The sequence below is a fragment of the Rhinolophus sinicus genome, chromosome 3, assembly GCF_057876585.1.
Source record: "Rhinolophus sinicus isolate RSI-liver-muscle chromosome 3, RSI-T2T, whole genome shotgun sequence".
NCBI lineage: Eukaryota > Metazoa > Chordata > Mammalia > Chiroptera > Rhinolophidae > Rhinolophus > Rhinolophus sinicus.
This window is the reverse complement of record NC_142503.1, coordinates 75907685-75923107: the sequence shown is the minus strand read 5'-3', so window position 1 is coordinate 75923107 and position 15423 is coordinate 75907685. Positions and strand designations below refer to the sequence as shown.

Below are 15423 nucleotides of genomic sequence, written 5' to 3'. Positions count from 1 at the left end.
AAGTTAGTAAACCTAAATAATGTATAACCTATATTTCTCACCTTTGCATATTTCAATAATGAACAAATAACCTATCTTTACTGAATTGCTTAGCCTTCTTCTCAAATGGTAGTATAATAAAATTTCACTAATTATGTGTTCCCAGTAAGTTATTGCTTTTAAGTAGCTTCCCACCTGTAAGTCTGTTTTCCTAGTAAGGCCTTTAAAACCCAGGCTTGTCCAGTTCACAAGTTATAATAGAGTAGGGGAATACCTATAACCAGATTTTTAGTTAGTAGTCCACTGTCTTCAGTATAAAAGAACCATGAATTAGACTGTGTTACAGGCAATACCTTATCTCATTTATGCTGTGTATGTGAGAATTATAACTGTTGTGTTAGTAAAATAGTTCTGACAGTTGAACAATTTGTTTTGAAGAAGCTGGCTGTTTTGTTTGTTGAGTGTCTCAGAGAGAACATGCACATGATTTTCTTTCTCCCTTGAAGTCTTTTAGAAAACAATCCATCTAGTGTTTCCTTCTTAAAAATTATGATTTGGATATTGTGAATAACCAAATATTGGTTTCTTTAAGAAACTGTATTCACATATATAGTTGGAAATTTTTCTATTTTAAAATATTGCTCAGTTGTTTGTCTACCTGTTCACTAATTTTGGGGGGAAGATTTGGATGGAAGGAAAGTAGGTGAAAATGATTCAGCAACCTTACTTTCCCCAAGATGGTTAGTTGTTAGACTAAGAAAAGACTAGTCAGTCTAAAGAGATGGGGATTGGAGCAAACCCAGGCTTATTCTTCAGAAAGTTACACAGGGCTTTGGTTAATGTGATGCTTTCCTCCGTGCTTCAATTGGTGTTAATGGCACTGGGTATTGGTCTGTCTGCTGTGCTTCCTCCTCCCCCAGCTTGGGAATAAATATTAGCCCTAGCTACATGGAAGTCCCTTTCATTTATATTATGAATTAATAATACCCACTGAGAACAATGCCACATTAAAAAAAACACATTAGGTATAATTAAAAATATTAACATTGGGGTATACCTGCTGTCTGGGGCACACGTGAATTCATCCCTCCCACCACTGCCCCAGGGCCATACCACACAGAGTTTTCCACATTTGAGAAGCAGCTCCATCTCAAATCTGTGCCTGGAATTCTGGGAATCTGTCCTAATGATTTTATTAATGGTTGTGGTGAAATCGACAGTGACTGGCTACTGCTACTGTCTGATGGCACAGGGGGTAGTTCAAGGGAATTGGTTGCGTCCCATTTGTAATGAAATTTCCCGGTGAAATTTCCCATAGACTCCAGTGTGATTGTTTTCTAATGCCTGGATTCTGAGTGTTGTTCTAGCATGAGCTGGAATTAATGCCACATGTATCTTTAGTCTCACCTTTGCATTTCAGGATTACAAAATAGGAACCAAAATCAGATATTGAATCCACATCAGATTCTTTAACATAATAGTTTTTTGGACCTCTTCTTTGAAACCACTGTTTTCTGTGTCCAGGGTGTATTCATTAATATTTATCTTTCCTGATGGGTATCCTAACATGCCTGCAGACTGCTCCAGAGGGGGTGGGGGTGCTCAGTGTTTCTCTTGTCTTTCAGGCTCAGTTGCCCTGGAGAGAAAAAATTATCCTCTTAGTTGTCTATGGGATGTTCTTTTCATTGGACATTCTTTTTGCTTGTCTTCTAAAGAGTCTGATTCTCCCCGTGGGCCCTTAATTTAGACAGACTTTTTAAGTATTTGAGGGTGGAACACAGAGGGCACATGTGTTGTGGTGGTTTAGATGTAAGTCTCTGGAGCCACACTGCTGGGTTTCAAAACTGCTGCCCCCCCCCCCCCCGCCCCGCTCCCCTCACCCCTTCCACCTCGTGAGCTATGGGACCTTGGGAAAGGCCCATCTTTTTTTAATCTTTAAAAATGGGGATAATGTTAGTATTTACTTCATAGGATTGTTTTGCGGATTACATGAGTAAATAGACATGAAGTGCTTGGAATAGCACCTCATACATAATAAGTGCCCAATAAATATTAGCTTTTATTAGTATTACAAATTCATCTCATGACTCGAAAACTATCAGTGGCTAGTGCTGATTACACGTTGGATTGAAGGACTCAAACTGTGGATATACCCCTGCAAGGTGCTTCTCTGAGGTGGACACACAGGCGTTGGAAAAGAGTTCATTGAAAAAGGACTTCAGGCGCCCCCTTGATGGTTTCCCCTGCACCTCCCAGAGTGAGGTGCGTGGTACTTAAGAAGAGTCATCAGCCGTGCCCACACATGGTCCCTGAAGGCATGTCAGCCTCTGTTCTGAGAATGGGATCCAGACTTCCTGGATGGGCCTAGCCCCTTCACTAATCTTTATTTGGAGCATGATTTGCTGGTGGCTCCCTCTGCTGGTCCACCTAGCATATATGCAAATCTGTGGGCTAACTGCTTTTAAAAAGTCAGTTTTTGGCTTTTATATATATTTGCATAAACACATTGGAACACGCTGTGTGCATAGGTGATACAAATCATATCTATATTACTCTTTTATTTTGCCATCTGTATAATGCGTTGGAATATTTTCATAGTTTCAGGTGTGAAACATTCTTTTGTTTGTTTTAGAATGGGCGCTAGCATAGCAAGCCAAGAAATGGCAACTTCTTTACAATATAGTTATCAATTATTATGTTTTACATTTCAAGATATAGCACTAAATATCTTAGAATCTTGTTTTGACAGTCTCAAGTAAAGCACGTCCATGATGTCGGGTGTTAGTTAATTCTCAAAATCTCAAAAGGTCCCATTTTAAAGTTGTGTCATAGCCTAGACCCCCTACGCTAATGAGGACAGAGGGTTTTACAGGTCACAATATAGCACCTCAGATTTATTGTTCAATTCATTATTGATTGAATGATAACTTATGAATATGATGTGCTGTGACATCCCTAAAATTGCATTTTAAAATAACTTTTTTGCTTCTTTCTGTTTTCCTATCACTGTCTCCTCCTTCCTTCGTCTTTCCTTCTTCCTCTTTGCTACTAGGATCAAACAGCCTAAATCGGGTAACTGCAAACATGGAAAATGGAGAAAACGAAGGAACAACTAAAATTATTGCACCTTCACCAGTAAAAAGGTCAGTCAGTTCCCTGAAGGCACATCACACGATATGCTGTCACAAAGACGATTGTTCCATTGGGCAAGGTTAAGAATCTTTTCCCTTTGATAATTAACTAATACTCTTGATCAACATAGTCTGGGGGCCATAGGATCCTATAAAATGCCAGTGAATTACAAAACATCAGGACCTACCTCTCTCATTGGAAGGAAATGTTCCTGTTGTCAGAACATAGTGAACTGAAAGATAGCCGGTGCCCTGCGTTCTTGGAAGCCAAGTGAAAATTCAGTGTGATTTCTTACAATAGCATGGTGTAATGGATTAACTCAGAGGGACCTATGAAATAAAGTAGATGATACTCATGTTTAATGTACTGTGTTCATTACAGCGGTGCACTGAGCTGTGGCCCTGGAAAGAGGGTTTATAGCATTTAGAGGCGCAGGGCTTCAGAAGTCAGTGATTGCATATGTATGAAGAGTTGTCATGATCCTTTGCATCAATTTTCCCAGCACCCTTCCCCAGCAGAAAGACCTTCTCTTAATATATTACATGGATTGTTTCCCTGAAAGATCAGCCTTGTTCTCTAAGACACTATTTCCGTGTCATTTTTTCCTATCTCCAATTATGTTCGTGGAATAGCATTTTAGATGTACAATGAGCAGCTTTCATCCGCTCACTTTCTCTCTAGAGATTGCTCCACACACAGCATGGAGAAGTCCGAGCTGTCAGAAATACGTGACCTTGAAAGACTCCTTAGATCATCTACTCCATCTTTTGTTAGTAAATTACGGTGTCTTCATTTGGCTGGATTGTGATTACTTGGAGGAATAGAGTTTATAATTTCTCAGCAAAATAATTCGAAGATGCGAGGAGTCTCAGAGTTGCAGTGTTTTCCCCCAGGGTTTTGACTACATTCTCTTTTGCTTAGTTCCAGAACACTCCCTGTACATAGTCTCTTTTTGGAATGCCAAGTTCTTTGTCTTTACATACACGTCAGCTTACTGTGCCTCCCTTCGTCAGCCTCACAGCTGTGGGCAGAGTCAGCTAATCTGTATGTACAGGGTGTGTTATGGTAAGTCCAACATAAGAACAGTAATCTTCCATGAAATTCAGATCCCAAGCTTCTTAGAATGTATAGAAGCAGTTCAGTCTCCTTTGTAACTGCATCCTTGCCAACTGGACTGATATCTGAAGGGCTGCCAGAATTTTCCCACTCAGGCTCTAGATGAGAAATAGCTTACGGAGTCAATGCAGGTAATTTGCTGCCCCGGATTTAATTGTTCTTTAACTTGCGCCTACTCTCGTCCTAATTCCCTTTCATCTCGCTATTCCATTTCCCAGTCTCTTTTCTTTCTGATTAAACACACTGAGACACGCAAGTGTGCGGACACTTTTTACTGTTGTATTAAATATCTACCATGTTTATTACTTTTCCTCATTTCAAAAGTAAGCTTTTACTTTGGAAATTTGATATTCCAAAGATTTTTAACCTTTATAAAAACAGCATATTGTTCATATTGTGAAACCTACTACTATCTACTAATACTATGAGTTACGTGCTTTTGTCAAATATATTTTTTAACCTTATATTCCTGTATGATTATAATATGCTAGGGTACAAGTTTATTTTCATTTTTTGAAAGAACCTTATTAGCTTTTTCTCTCTCCTCTTTCTTGGCTGTTAGAACTCTGCTGTGACCGCGTTCAGAGGACAATTATGTAGCGGATTCCTCAAAAAGCCAGGGTTAAAAGTGGATTAGGAGTTAAGTAGTGCTAGTATCTTTTTCCAAAACTGAGACTACGGGGGAAATGAGAGGTGACACCCTTCCCCACCCCCATTGGTGACGAAGGCTTCTAATGAGTCCCTTCCTGGTGGCTCCCTTGTGTTTCTAAAACAGTTTGTTGTGATTGAATAACAACTCAGTTATATCTACCTACATTCTTCGGGCAGAAAGACGATACTGGGTCAGGAAATAGCATTTGAAAGTCATTCTGATTTGGAAGGATGATGCCAAGATACGGTGGAAACTGGGGGCAGGGGAAGGTCAGTGTGGGTCGCCTTCACCTGCCCAGAGCTGACTGACCTGCACAGACTGAGACCCAAGTCCAGAGCAAGAGGGTCTCTGACCACTGCTGAAAAGGGAGCCAGCCTCACCAGCCTGGACACCCCAGCTTTCTTTCTTTGTCAACTTTCTTCTTTCCTTGCCTTAACGGTTGCTCTCACTTCCTGTCCTGCAGGTGGATTCTCTTAAAAGTTTCGAAACAGTGGATGACCTGGCTTCTGTTGCTTTAAAGCAGTAAAATTAGAAAGAAAGAGGGAGGGAAAAGTCTCAAAAATACTTGCTGGAGACGTGTATTTTTTTTAAGCATCCACTTCTTATTCTTTTTGGAATGGAATGAGTCATAGATATAAATAAAACACACACATTTGTAGTCATTTGTTAAATAATTTTACTGAAGAAATTAGTATGTAACTTTTATTTTCTAGCTAACTTGTTTTTCATACTTCTTTTATTTTTTTAATTAAAGCTTTAAGAAATCAAAGAATGAAAACAGCCCTGATACCCAAAGAAGCAAATCTCATGCACCGTGGGAAGAAAATGGCCCCCAGAGGTAAAGAGAAGCATTGTTTTTCTAAAGGAGAATAGAAAAGGGGTTAGCATTGTGCCTCTGTCAAATAATGGAATCCAACTGCTTTGCGGCTGGTCATGCCTAGCTCTGGACAAGGCAGTCAGATTCCTAAATCAGCGTGACCGGGAACTCCTGAAGTAGAAATCAACAGGATGTGTCCTAATATGAAACTCTCTGTTGGAAAGACAGAAAGGAGAACTAGTATATATTAAGGAACTGCTTTGGAACGTCATTGAGATGGTTTAGAGAAAGATATATTTCTGAAAACTCTAAATGAAATATACTAATGATAATTTCTCTAATTTCATAGTTCTTACAAAAACTTTAGTTGTAAAGCTAAGTAGATAAATAGTGATTCTAGAAGACCTTTGTTCCATATATACAGAGGGTGCCAAAAAATGTGTACACATTTTAAGAAAGGAAAAAATTGTATTAAATTGTAATGCAGAGGATAACGCTAGCATCCATTTGATTACCACCATCTTTTGAATGAACATCATACTACACATTGCTACTGTAAAACATCTCTTAAAATGTGTTTTTGGGCACCCCCCCGGTATATATAGTTTAGTTTCTTTTGTTCATAACTACCAAACCAAGGACAGACCTGCATTGTAACTTACTGGCTATATAGTTATAGTGGTTTCAGGTATGATCACCCAGGGGTTCAAATTCTAGCTTTACCACTTTCCAGCTACTTTGCTTGGGCTGCTTAATTACACATTCTGTATTTCTGTTTTCTTTTTTTTTTTTTTAAATGGGCCTAATAATTGTACTGCAGTGCTTAGGGTTGATATGAAGATTAACTAAGATAATGAATACAAGGCTTTCAGCTGGGCTCGCACCTGACATGTGGTAGGTTTATCATAAAGGCAATTTGTTATTATTGTTGCTATTATTTGTGTCTGCTTGTTTCTTACTGTTGAAGGTTCAAGCCATTCTTGCAAAATAGGAACTTTTATGATTTGTTTTACCAGCTCTTACCTCTTTTTTCTTTTAATGTATCTTGTCAGCAAAAAGAACTGTGTGCCCCTGACCCAGTATTCCCTTGCAAGTACCAACTGTATAGTTATGACCACTTTCCTAGAAGCATCATGCTTAGGGTTAGGGCCTTTGCTCCTCTAGGACCTCTGTAGGCGTTATTGACCATTCCTCTTCCATTCCAGTGGACTCTACAATTCTCCCAATGACCGTACAAAATCCCCCAAGTTTCCCTACATGCGCCGCCGAAACCCCTCCTGTGGGAGCGACAATGACTCTGTACAGCCAACCAGGAGAAGGTAAGCTGAGCACCACCCATCTGCTTTTAGTTTTCTATAGAAGCTCTGAGTCCCACTCACTTTTTCTCACAGGTTATTCTCATAATATCATGGCTGTTTGTGTCCCCAAGTAAACAGAAAGCTCATGGTCTTGGAGCTAAAATAAGCTAGGGATCCTGAAGCATTTCTCTTAAACAGTGAAGGTTTCAGAGAATCATTTCAGGAATATTGACAACTGGCTTTCTGTATTGTAATTAAGACTGATAAGTTAAAAATATGTATACAAATGTATTTTAACAATATATATTATATACAAAGGGTGCCAAAAAGATGTATGCACATTTTAAGGAAGGAAAAAACTGTATTAAAATTGTAATACATACTCAATATTTACCAATAACGAAAGATGAATACAAGTTACATTTGACTTCTGCAATTATAAGAGGTGCTCAAAGTGGTTACCATCGGCGCCCAGACCCTTCTGATTACGGTGAACATTGTTTGGTAGACTTCTATGGTGAGCGTGTAAAGTATTCAAACACCACAGCAGAAGAAGCAGGATTTGTTGCTGTGCAAGGATCTTCCCTTGTGCACATCACACACAGTATCGTGTGTCTCCGACTTAATCACGAATGCGTGCAATTGTTAGGCGTGTTGGAGGTTCTATTGCGTACTCACGCCTCCATTGTTGTACTTCCACAACGTTCTCGAATTTCAAATACCACTTCAAAATGGTCTTGCAACTCCTCAAAGACAACTGTGCTTCCGCCATTTTCTTTGACTGTCCTGCCTGTCACATGGTGACACTAGCATTCATTTGATTAATGCCATCTTTTGAGTGAACATCATACTACACATTGCTACCGTAATCCAATTCAACTTCAAAAAGTAATACATAGATAACATCTCTTAAAATGTGTATATTTTTTTCGGCATTCCCCTCCCCGCCGTAGTATGTGTAATACATATAACATAGCATATATTATATTAATGATGCATATTAATGTATAAAAGATATTAAATGTTTTGACCTGAGAAGACAAAACCATGTTTATAGATGATTCTTAGCTGAGGTGACGTACTCGCGCTCTAGACTGATATTATTGCATCACTGTGAGTAAAACCCCTTTCAAAGCACAGAGAAAATGAATCCCATTTTTACTCAGCACATCACATTGTTTGCGTGATTATTATATTTGTGTGTGTGAGTGAGTGTGTGTGTGTGTGTGTGTGTGTGTGTGTGTGTGTACGTACGTACATGTACTTAATTTTTTTTAAAGTCTATATTTAGAAGTTTTGGACTCTTTGCAAAGCAGGCTGCTCTAAGTGACATATCCAAGAGAAGAAGACCTAGAAATGACTTACCAGTGAAATTCATTTCATTCTTACATGATGGGGGCTTACATTCTTACAGAATGTTTTACTTTGGCTACCTACATAAGTAGTGTTTTGTAAGTGACATTTATGACAATCTCTGGTCCTGTTCTCAGATAACAATCAAGATTCTTTTTATATACACTGTGGATCTGGGAGGCAGAAGCCCTTCTCTCTTCTATGCCCTCGTTTATACTTACTTGCTGGTCCATTCCTGTTTGACTCCTACTTCTGCCATTTTCCCCAGAATCTTACTCCCCACCTTTCTCAAACCAGGTGCAACTTCACGGAAGTTCTTTGACAGTTAAGAAGAAAAAGGTCTATATCACCTTCACCTAGTAGAACTGAAAAGGGGGAGATAAATCATGACCAACAGTCATGAGACAGAACAGTGGAATAATAGTTGGTATTTGTCCTGTCCCAAGTACTGAGCAAATTGCTTGCTATATAATATTATCTCATTTGATCCTTATACCCTGTTTCCCCAAAAATAAGACCTAGCTGGACAATCAGCTCTAATGTGTCTTTTGGAGCAAAAATTAATATAAGACCCAGTATTATATTATATTATATTATATTATATTATATTATATTACATTACATTACATTACATTACATTACATTACATTACATTACATTACATTACATTATATAAGACCCGGTCTTATAGTAAAATAAGACCGGGTCTTATATTAATTTTTGTTCCAAAAGTCTCATTAGAGCTGATTGTCCGGCTAGATCTTATTTTCAGGGAAACATGGTAATCATCATGCAAATCAGCATTTGTATCATTTAGTCAGCAGGCATTTTTAGCAGAGAGGGATTAATGCAGGGAATTTCGGTGCACAAATGTGAGTAGGATTGGAGGAACAAAAGACAGGAAGTGGTGCAACTCTGAGATCTGGATACTGTACTGACCTTGGGCTGGAGAAATAAAAGCAGAGAAGAGGCTGATCCCCAGATATCCAGAGCTGCTTCTGCCTTTGAGCTGGCCCTCATGCGCCTGTGCTTACTGATGACATTGCTTTTGGCACCAGCACTGTAGGAACGACTCTTGGCTCCCACTGCTGGAGGTACCACCACCATAGCTAACGCTGTGGACCCCCCCACTTCTCAGGTGTGCAGTATGGATGCCACAGCTACTGCCAGAAGCACAATTGCTTCCCCTCTTCTCCTGCCTTAAATCTCACCTGAGTGACTCTAAGTGGAACTCAGTTGGCAAAAGAGTCCAGAAAAATGTAATTTTCAGGTATCTAGTCTTGGCAGTCCCAGGAAGGTGATAGATGGGTTGGGATGGGTCTAAGTACCGATGGAAAGTGCCTGGCCCAGCATGGTCATCTCACTTTAACAGCTGAGAAAACTGAGGCTCGAGTACATGATGGTAACTGTCCTTTGTAACACATCTGGGATTTGGATTCAGGTCTGTACATCTGAAAAAGGCAGAGATAATGAACCTCATTTAAATAAGGCAGGGGGAAAGATTTTCTGCCCTCCTCTGCTGTGAAGGAGAGGTTCAGCTTGGACAACACTACTAGGAAATGTTTTAAAGTGCATTTGTGTGTACATGTGTGTTGTGGGGGGAGGGTGGGTAGGGACAATCAATAAATATATTAAGAATTTAGCACTTTATGATTATTGTTAGATAGGATTTTTACAGTTTTTCAAACTTAATTATTAATGTATTTTGTCGTCATTCCCTAAATAAAGTAATAACGTTGAATAGATGGTCATTTTGATTTTAATATATTAAAAAATGAATTTATCAAGTTTTGCTAAAAAGTACCAAAATTTACATTATTATTTTTTTTTTCAAACTAAATGCTTGAAATAGTTTGGAGCATATACATTCTCAAATCCAGACTTAATGGCTTCTATGTTGAGATACATTTTCTGTTGGCTCCCTGTGAAATACAGAGAAGTAATTGTGTTGAGTGGTTACAGGATCCTTTCATTGGCACCATCCAGGAGAAAGACCATTTTGATTTTGGTCTGAGCAGCCACAGAGCCTTCTGTCTGGTTCTGTGTGTCACTTGAAAGGTCTCTTATTCGGCATGTGTGTTTTGAGGAGTCTAGCCATTGCTGTGGAAGAGCTAAAGCTCATTATTTGTTTCTTGTCACTATAAACAGCTTATAAATAAACGTCTCTGTCCTTGTCAGTCTTGTTTTATCTTCACACATATTTACCTTGCCCTGGGCACAAATCCCTACGTAGATGGATTAACTCTGACACTTAAAACTGAGATTTGTCGTCAGCATGGAAGAATCTCAAGGACGTTAAATTTAATAATAGGAAATTCTATTTTGTAATGGATGCCAGGATAACATGTTTTGCAAAAGATATCAAGATTTCACATTTTGCCAGTTGTTTGTCATTAGATAGATACATCTGTCAAATTCTGGCAGAATCTAGAACATTGGTCCTTAACCTTTTTGGGTGATAGAATTCATTCCTTGAGGTGGGGAGGGCTACATAATAAGATACACATACAAACTCCATGTAATTTTCAAGGTTCATGGAGACCCTGAAGCCTACTTGTTTAAGCATTCCTGTTCTGGAAAAAGAAAGACAGCATACTTTCTGGCAGTATAATTTATTTTCATCCTCACTCATCTTTACACTGAAAAATATTTATTGAGTGCCTACTTTATGCGACTCTGTGAAATAGCACTAGAGAAAGTCTCTGCCCTTTGGGAGCTTACAATTTGTTAGAGAAGAAATATACAAATCACAAAAATGCATGTACAGTTATGACTTTTATATGTTCTTGAAGGAGAGTTATACTTAGGGGGATTTTAAAAAATTATGAAAACCTAACATGCATACAGAAAATTACACATGAGAATAACTGCTTGATGATTTTTTACCATCCAAACACCTGTGTAACCAGCACTATTATGGGAAGTTTTGCCGAGCTGCTGAGTCAAGGAGGTTGGGGAGGGTTCCCTGAGGCTGGATGCTGGAGCTGGAATCTGAGACAAGAGCAGGCAGAGAGAGGTAGCGAGGCTAGCCTCTGTAGAGGCCTTGGGATGGATGGGAGAGGGGAGAATTCATGAAAATGATAAAAGGCCAGTGTTGCTCAAGCATTGAGAGTGAATAGAAAAGTGTTAGAAATAAGCCCAGAGAGAAAGATGGGGCTCGACCTCATTACACACCTGAGCCTTGTTGAGGATTTTGGTCATTAGACAAGTCGTTTTTAGAAAGGGTGATAACAAGGTCACGTTTATAGTGTTAAGATGATACTTACTGTTCCATGGAGAAAAGGTAGAAGAGGATGGAAACAGACCATGGAGCCGGCTATCATATGAGTCCTGGCAAAAGAGAATGGGAGCTAGAGCCAAAGTGGTGATATGGAAGTGAGTGATTTCAAGACCTATCGGGAGGTAAAATCAATAGGGCTAGAAGGGTCAGTATGATGGTGAAGGAGCAACAGATGTCAAGAATGAAATTTAGGCTTGTACAGTTTCATGAATTAAAGTGCGATGCTCTGAAATAAGAATCACCAGGACTTTAAAGGTTTGAAAGGGACAACTGTTTGGGTTTGGGTTATGTTGAATTTGTGGTACCTTTGAGAAGTTCAAGTGTAGGAGTCACAAGGATTGTTGGATATAAGTCAGGAGCTGGATTAGCTGTCTGGACTGAAATACAAATTTCTTAAAGATGTTAAATGAAATATGAAATAGAGATGGGGCTGTTTAGATAGATAGTTTAGATAGAATGCAAAGACAAAGACAGAGCTGTGAGAAACTCTAGCATTTATCTGGCTTAGTTGAAGAGGATTAGCTTTGTAAAAAAGAGAAATTGTGGCCATAGGGAAAAAAATCAAGAGAGTGAAAAATCTGCTTACTAAACGGTTCCCTTCTCTCTTCATTCCCAGAAAGCTAGAAGCCAGGCTTGTAGCTCCCAGGCATGAGATTAGGGAATCTCATTGTAAGAAATGGACAGATACAAGAGGAAAAACCTACAGATACCAACTTTCAAAGGATCCTCAAATGAAATGGTTGAAACTACCCACACTGCTTTGCTCCACATGACAGTGGAGCCATCTGTTAACATGCTTGCCATCCAGAAGTTTCTGTGTTTCTTTATGCCTAATGCTTAAATATGAAGAGAGAGCTGTAATCCCTGTCATTTGAGGATAACTTCGGTTTGGAAAGCTAAAGACTGAAACAAATATTTAGGAATTTTGTATGTGTGGGTGGGGGACTCATAGGAAATAGAGACTATATAAGAAACAAAGAAAAAAATGTTTAAAGTATAATTATCATCTTTGGAACAATGAAAAATTTGATATCAAAAGTGAAGGCTAAGAGTTCTTAGACTTTCGATTAATGAGGCAGAATTTAAAATAATCAGTAGAAGGGTTGGAAGATAAAGTTAAGGAAACCTTCCCCAAAGTAGAACAAAAACAAAACAAGTATATGGAAATAAGGATAAAAAATTTTCAAACCTGGATATCAAACATTCAATGAATGAAATTTCTAAGGCAAAACCCCCAGAAAATGCAGGAGAGGAAACTATTACAGAAATAATACAAGAAAATATTCCAAAACTGAATGATCCAACTTTATAGAGAACCCACTAAGCTAAGTTTAGCATAATAGATTGAAAAATTAGATCCATACCAACATCCATTATAATTAAATTTCAAAACATTACAGATTAAGAAAGAATTTTTAAAACTTGGAGTGGGGGAGAAATAGGGGGGAAAAAAGAGAGAAAGAAAAAAGCCCATGCACAAATGGTGACAAGTCAGAATTGTGGCATTGAACTGCTTAACAGCAATATCAGAGAGAAAAATAAAAATGAAGCATTGACTTCAAAATGCTGAAGGAAGATTATTTTGAATTTAGGATTTTTATGCCCAGATAAATTATATGTATAGAATAAATAGATTTTCAAAAATTCCAGCTCTCAAAAAATGTTCCTGCCATGCATATTTTCCCTGTTAACAACTGGAAGTTACGTTCCACCAAAACTGCAACAAGAAGCCATGAGACCTGGAAATATGGTATTCATCATATAAAGAAGTAAAACGAATTCCCTGGGTCATGGTGAAGGGAGCTAATTAAAGTGACATCTGTCAAAGCACTAGACAAGAGACCATCCAGATGAGAGCCTGCGGGCAGAGGGCTTCAGGAGGGATGTAAATGGAACTTGTAAATTATTTGAGTATTCATCCATCTCGGGAGGGGTTTTGCAGCTGTCTCAGAGAGTTTGGACGAAGAATTAGTAATAAGCACAAAGAAAACTAAGCAACCAACAGCTACATAGAAAACTAAGCAATTTTCATCTCTAAGAGAATTGTAAAACCTGTGCAAGAATAGAATTGTATTTCTTGAACACTATATAGATTATCTGTGAACAATATTTAATAGTTGTGTTTATACTAAATAGTTATCCAGAAATGTGGTGTAAGGACAGAGACATATCAAGTCATTTATTTGATGTAAGTGTACTGAAGAAATGGGGGAATGTAAGTTATGATGGTGGCTTTAAGGAGCCGTTTGTGCCCTGACCAGAGTGTGAAGGCACATATAATAAAGAGGAAGGGAATGGAGACAAGGGGCTTAGACACCGTGGAGTTTGGCTTTGAATTATAAAGGACAGACTGGGCAGGAGATGAAGGGGATGTGTGGAGTCAAGTAGGGGCGTGTGTGTGTGTGTGTGTGTGTGTGTGTGTTTAAATAGGAGAGACTTGAGAATGTGAAAAGCTGGTAACAGAATTTTCTATGAGGACAAGTTGACTATATGAGAGGTAGGAGGGTACTTAATGAAAGTCATTGAGAAGACCAGAGGTGATGGGACCTTCATAGCACAGGCAGAGGGACTGACCTTAGTTGTAAGGACAGATCTGTAAATAACAGAGACGGAGATGCTGGTAAATTTTATTTTGGGTGCCAGGAAAATGAAAGAATTACCATCTGATGGCCACTTTTTCTTTGGAAGGAGAAAACAGTCATCTGCTGAAGCAGAGGTACAGTGTATCAGAGGGCTGCAAAGTGAAAAGAGTTTAAAACTGCTTTGCAGCAATAGAGTACCTAGATCAGAGAAGGGTGGTAGGATTGCTGGGCCATGTTGTGGGTCCACTGTGGCTTATGAACATGAATTTCTAGTGTAACTAATATGCTTTTTGTGTAACTCTGTCTGGTACTGCTCAGCCAGCTGTTGAGGGCCAGCTCAGAAACCTGGATAGTTGGATTCAGCCATGCGTGGGGTCTTGCCAAAAATACTGAACACAAACCAGAGAGTTGGAGGAAGTTTTGAGTACCGGCATGCATGCTACTGAGATGACAGGAATCTACAGTGAGTCAGGGAGGGAAAGGAGAAAGGTGAGGAGCTGATGGAAAGTTGCAAGGTCCATAGACAAGTAGTATTCTGGAGGTGAAAGGAAGATGGAATGGAAGTGGTTGCATAAGCAATAATAGTAATAGCTAACATACATTGAGTGCTTAGAATGGGCCAGGTCCTATTCTATGCATTTTAAATGTATAATTCATTTTATCCTCCTAAGAACCGTTTGTGGGAGGTTCTAGTAAAACTGAGAAGTACTGTGTTTCACTCACACAACTCTTCAGGAGAGGAGAAGGGGTTCATGGTCAGGCTGTTTGGCTCCAGAGCCTGCACATTTAGCCAGAAGGCCATGTTGAAGCTTTTTGAAGGTGAACAGGAGTGGCAAGCAGGAAGGAGAGGAGATTGTGGTGAGAAAGCAGAGTGTTTGGAGGTGGTTCCTGATGGTGGTAACGTCTAGAGTGTGACCATGATGCGGGTTGCTGCATGATGGTGAGTTTATTAGGAAAAAGGAGAAGGACTGGGCGGCCAGGGAGGAAAGGGCATCCGAATGAGAGCTGACATCAAGTTACAGCAGAACGCGGCTGGTGAATCGCAGACCTAGGAACTGCAGAGTAACGCCATCATTGGGTGAATGGAATTGAACAGACATGGTGCGCATTGTTATTTGTAGACTGCTTGCAGCCGCCACTAGATTGCTGGCTTCTTGAGGCCAGTTGGTGTTAGGTTATATTTCTGGGCCTGGCATGTATGTGTGACTTAAATG

At 39.2% G+C, this 15423-nt stretch overlaps 1 protein-coding gene across 2 annotated transcripts in view; it reads left to right on the top strand.

The window, feature by feature from the left end:
* EPB41L4A (erythrocyte membrane protein band 4.1 like 4A) overlaps positions 1 to 15423 on the top strand; it is a 226423-nt gene that overhangs the window by 174280 nt on the left and 36720 nt on the right. For both annotated transcript variants that reach the window (XM_019727789.3, XM_019727788.3), the window contains exons 13-15: positions 3032 to 3122; positions 5634 to 5717; positions 6902 to 7015. In XM_019727789.3, the coding sequence (XP_019583348.2) occupies positions 3032 to 3122; positions 5634 to 5717; positions 6902 to 7015 (289 nt within the window). The remainder of the gene's footprint in view (positions 1 to 3031; positions 3123 to 5633; positions 5718 to 6901; positions 7016 to 15423) is intronic.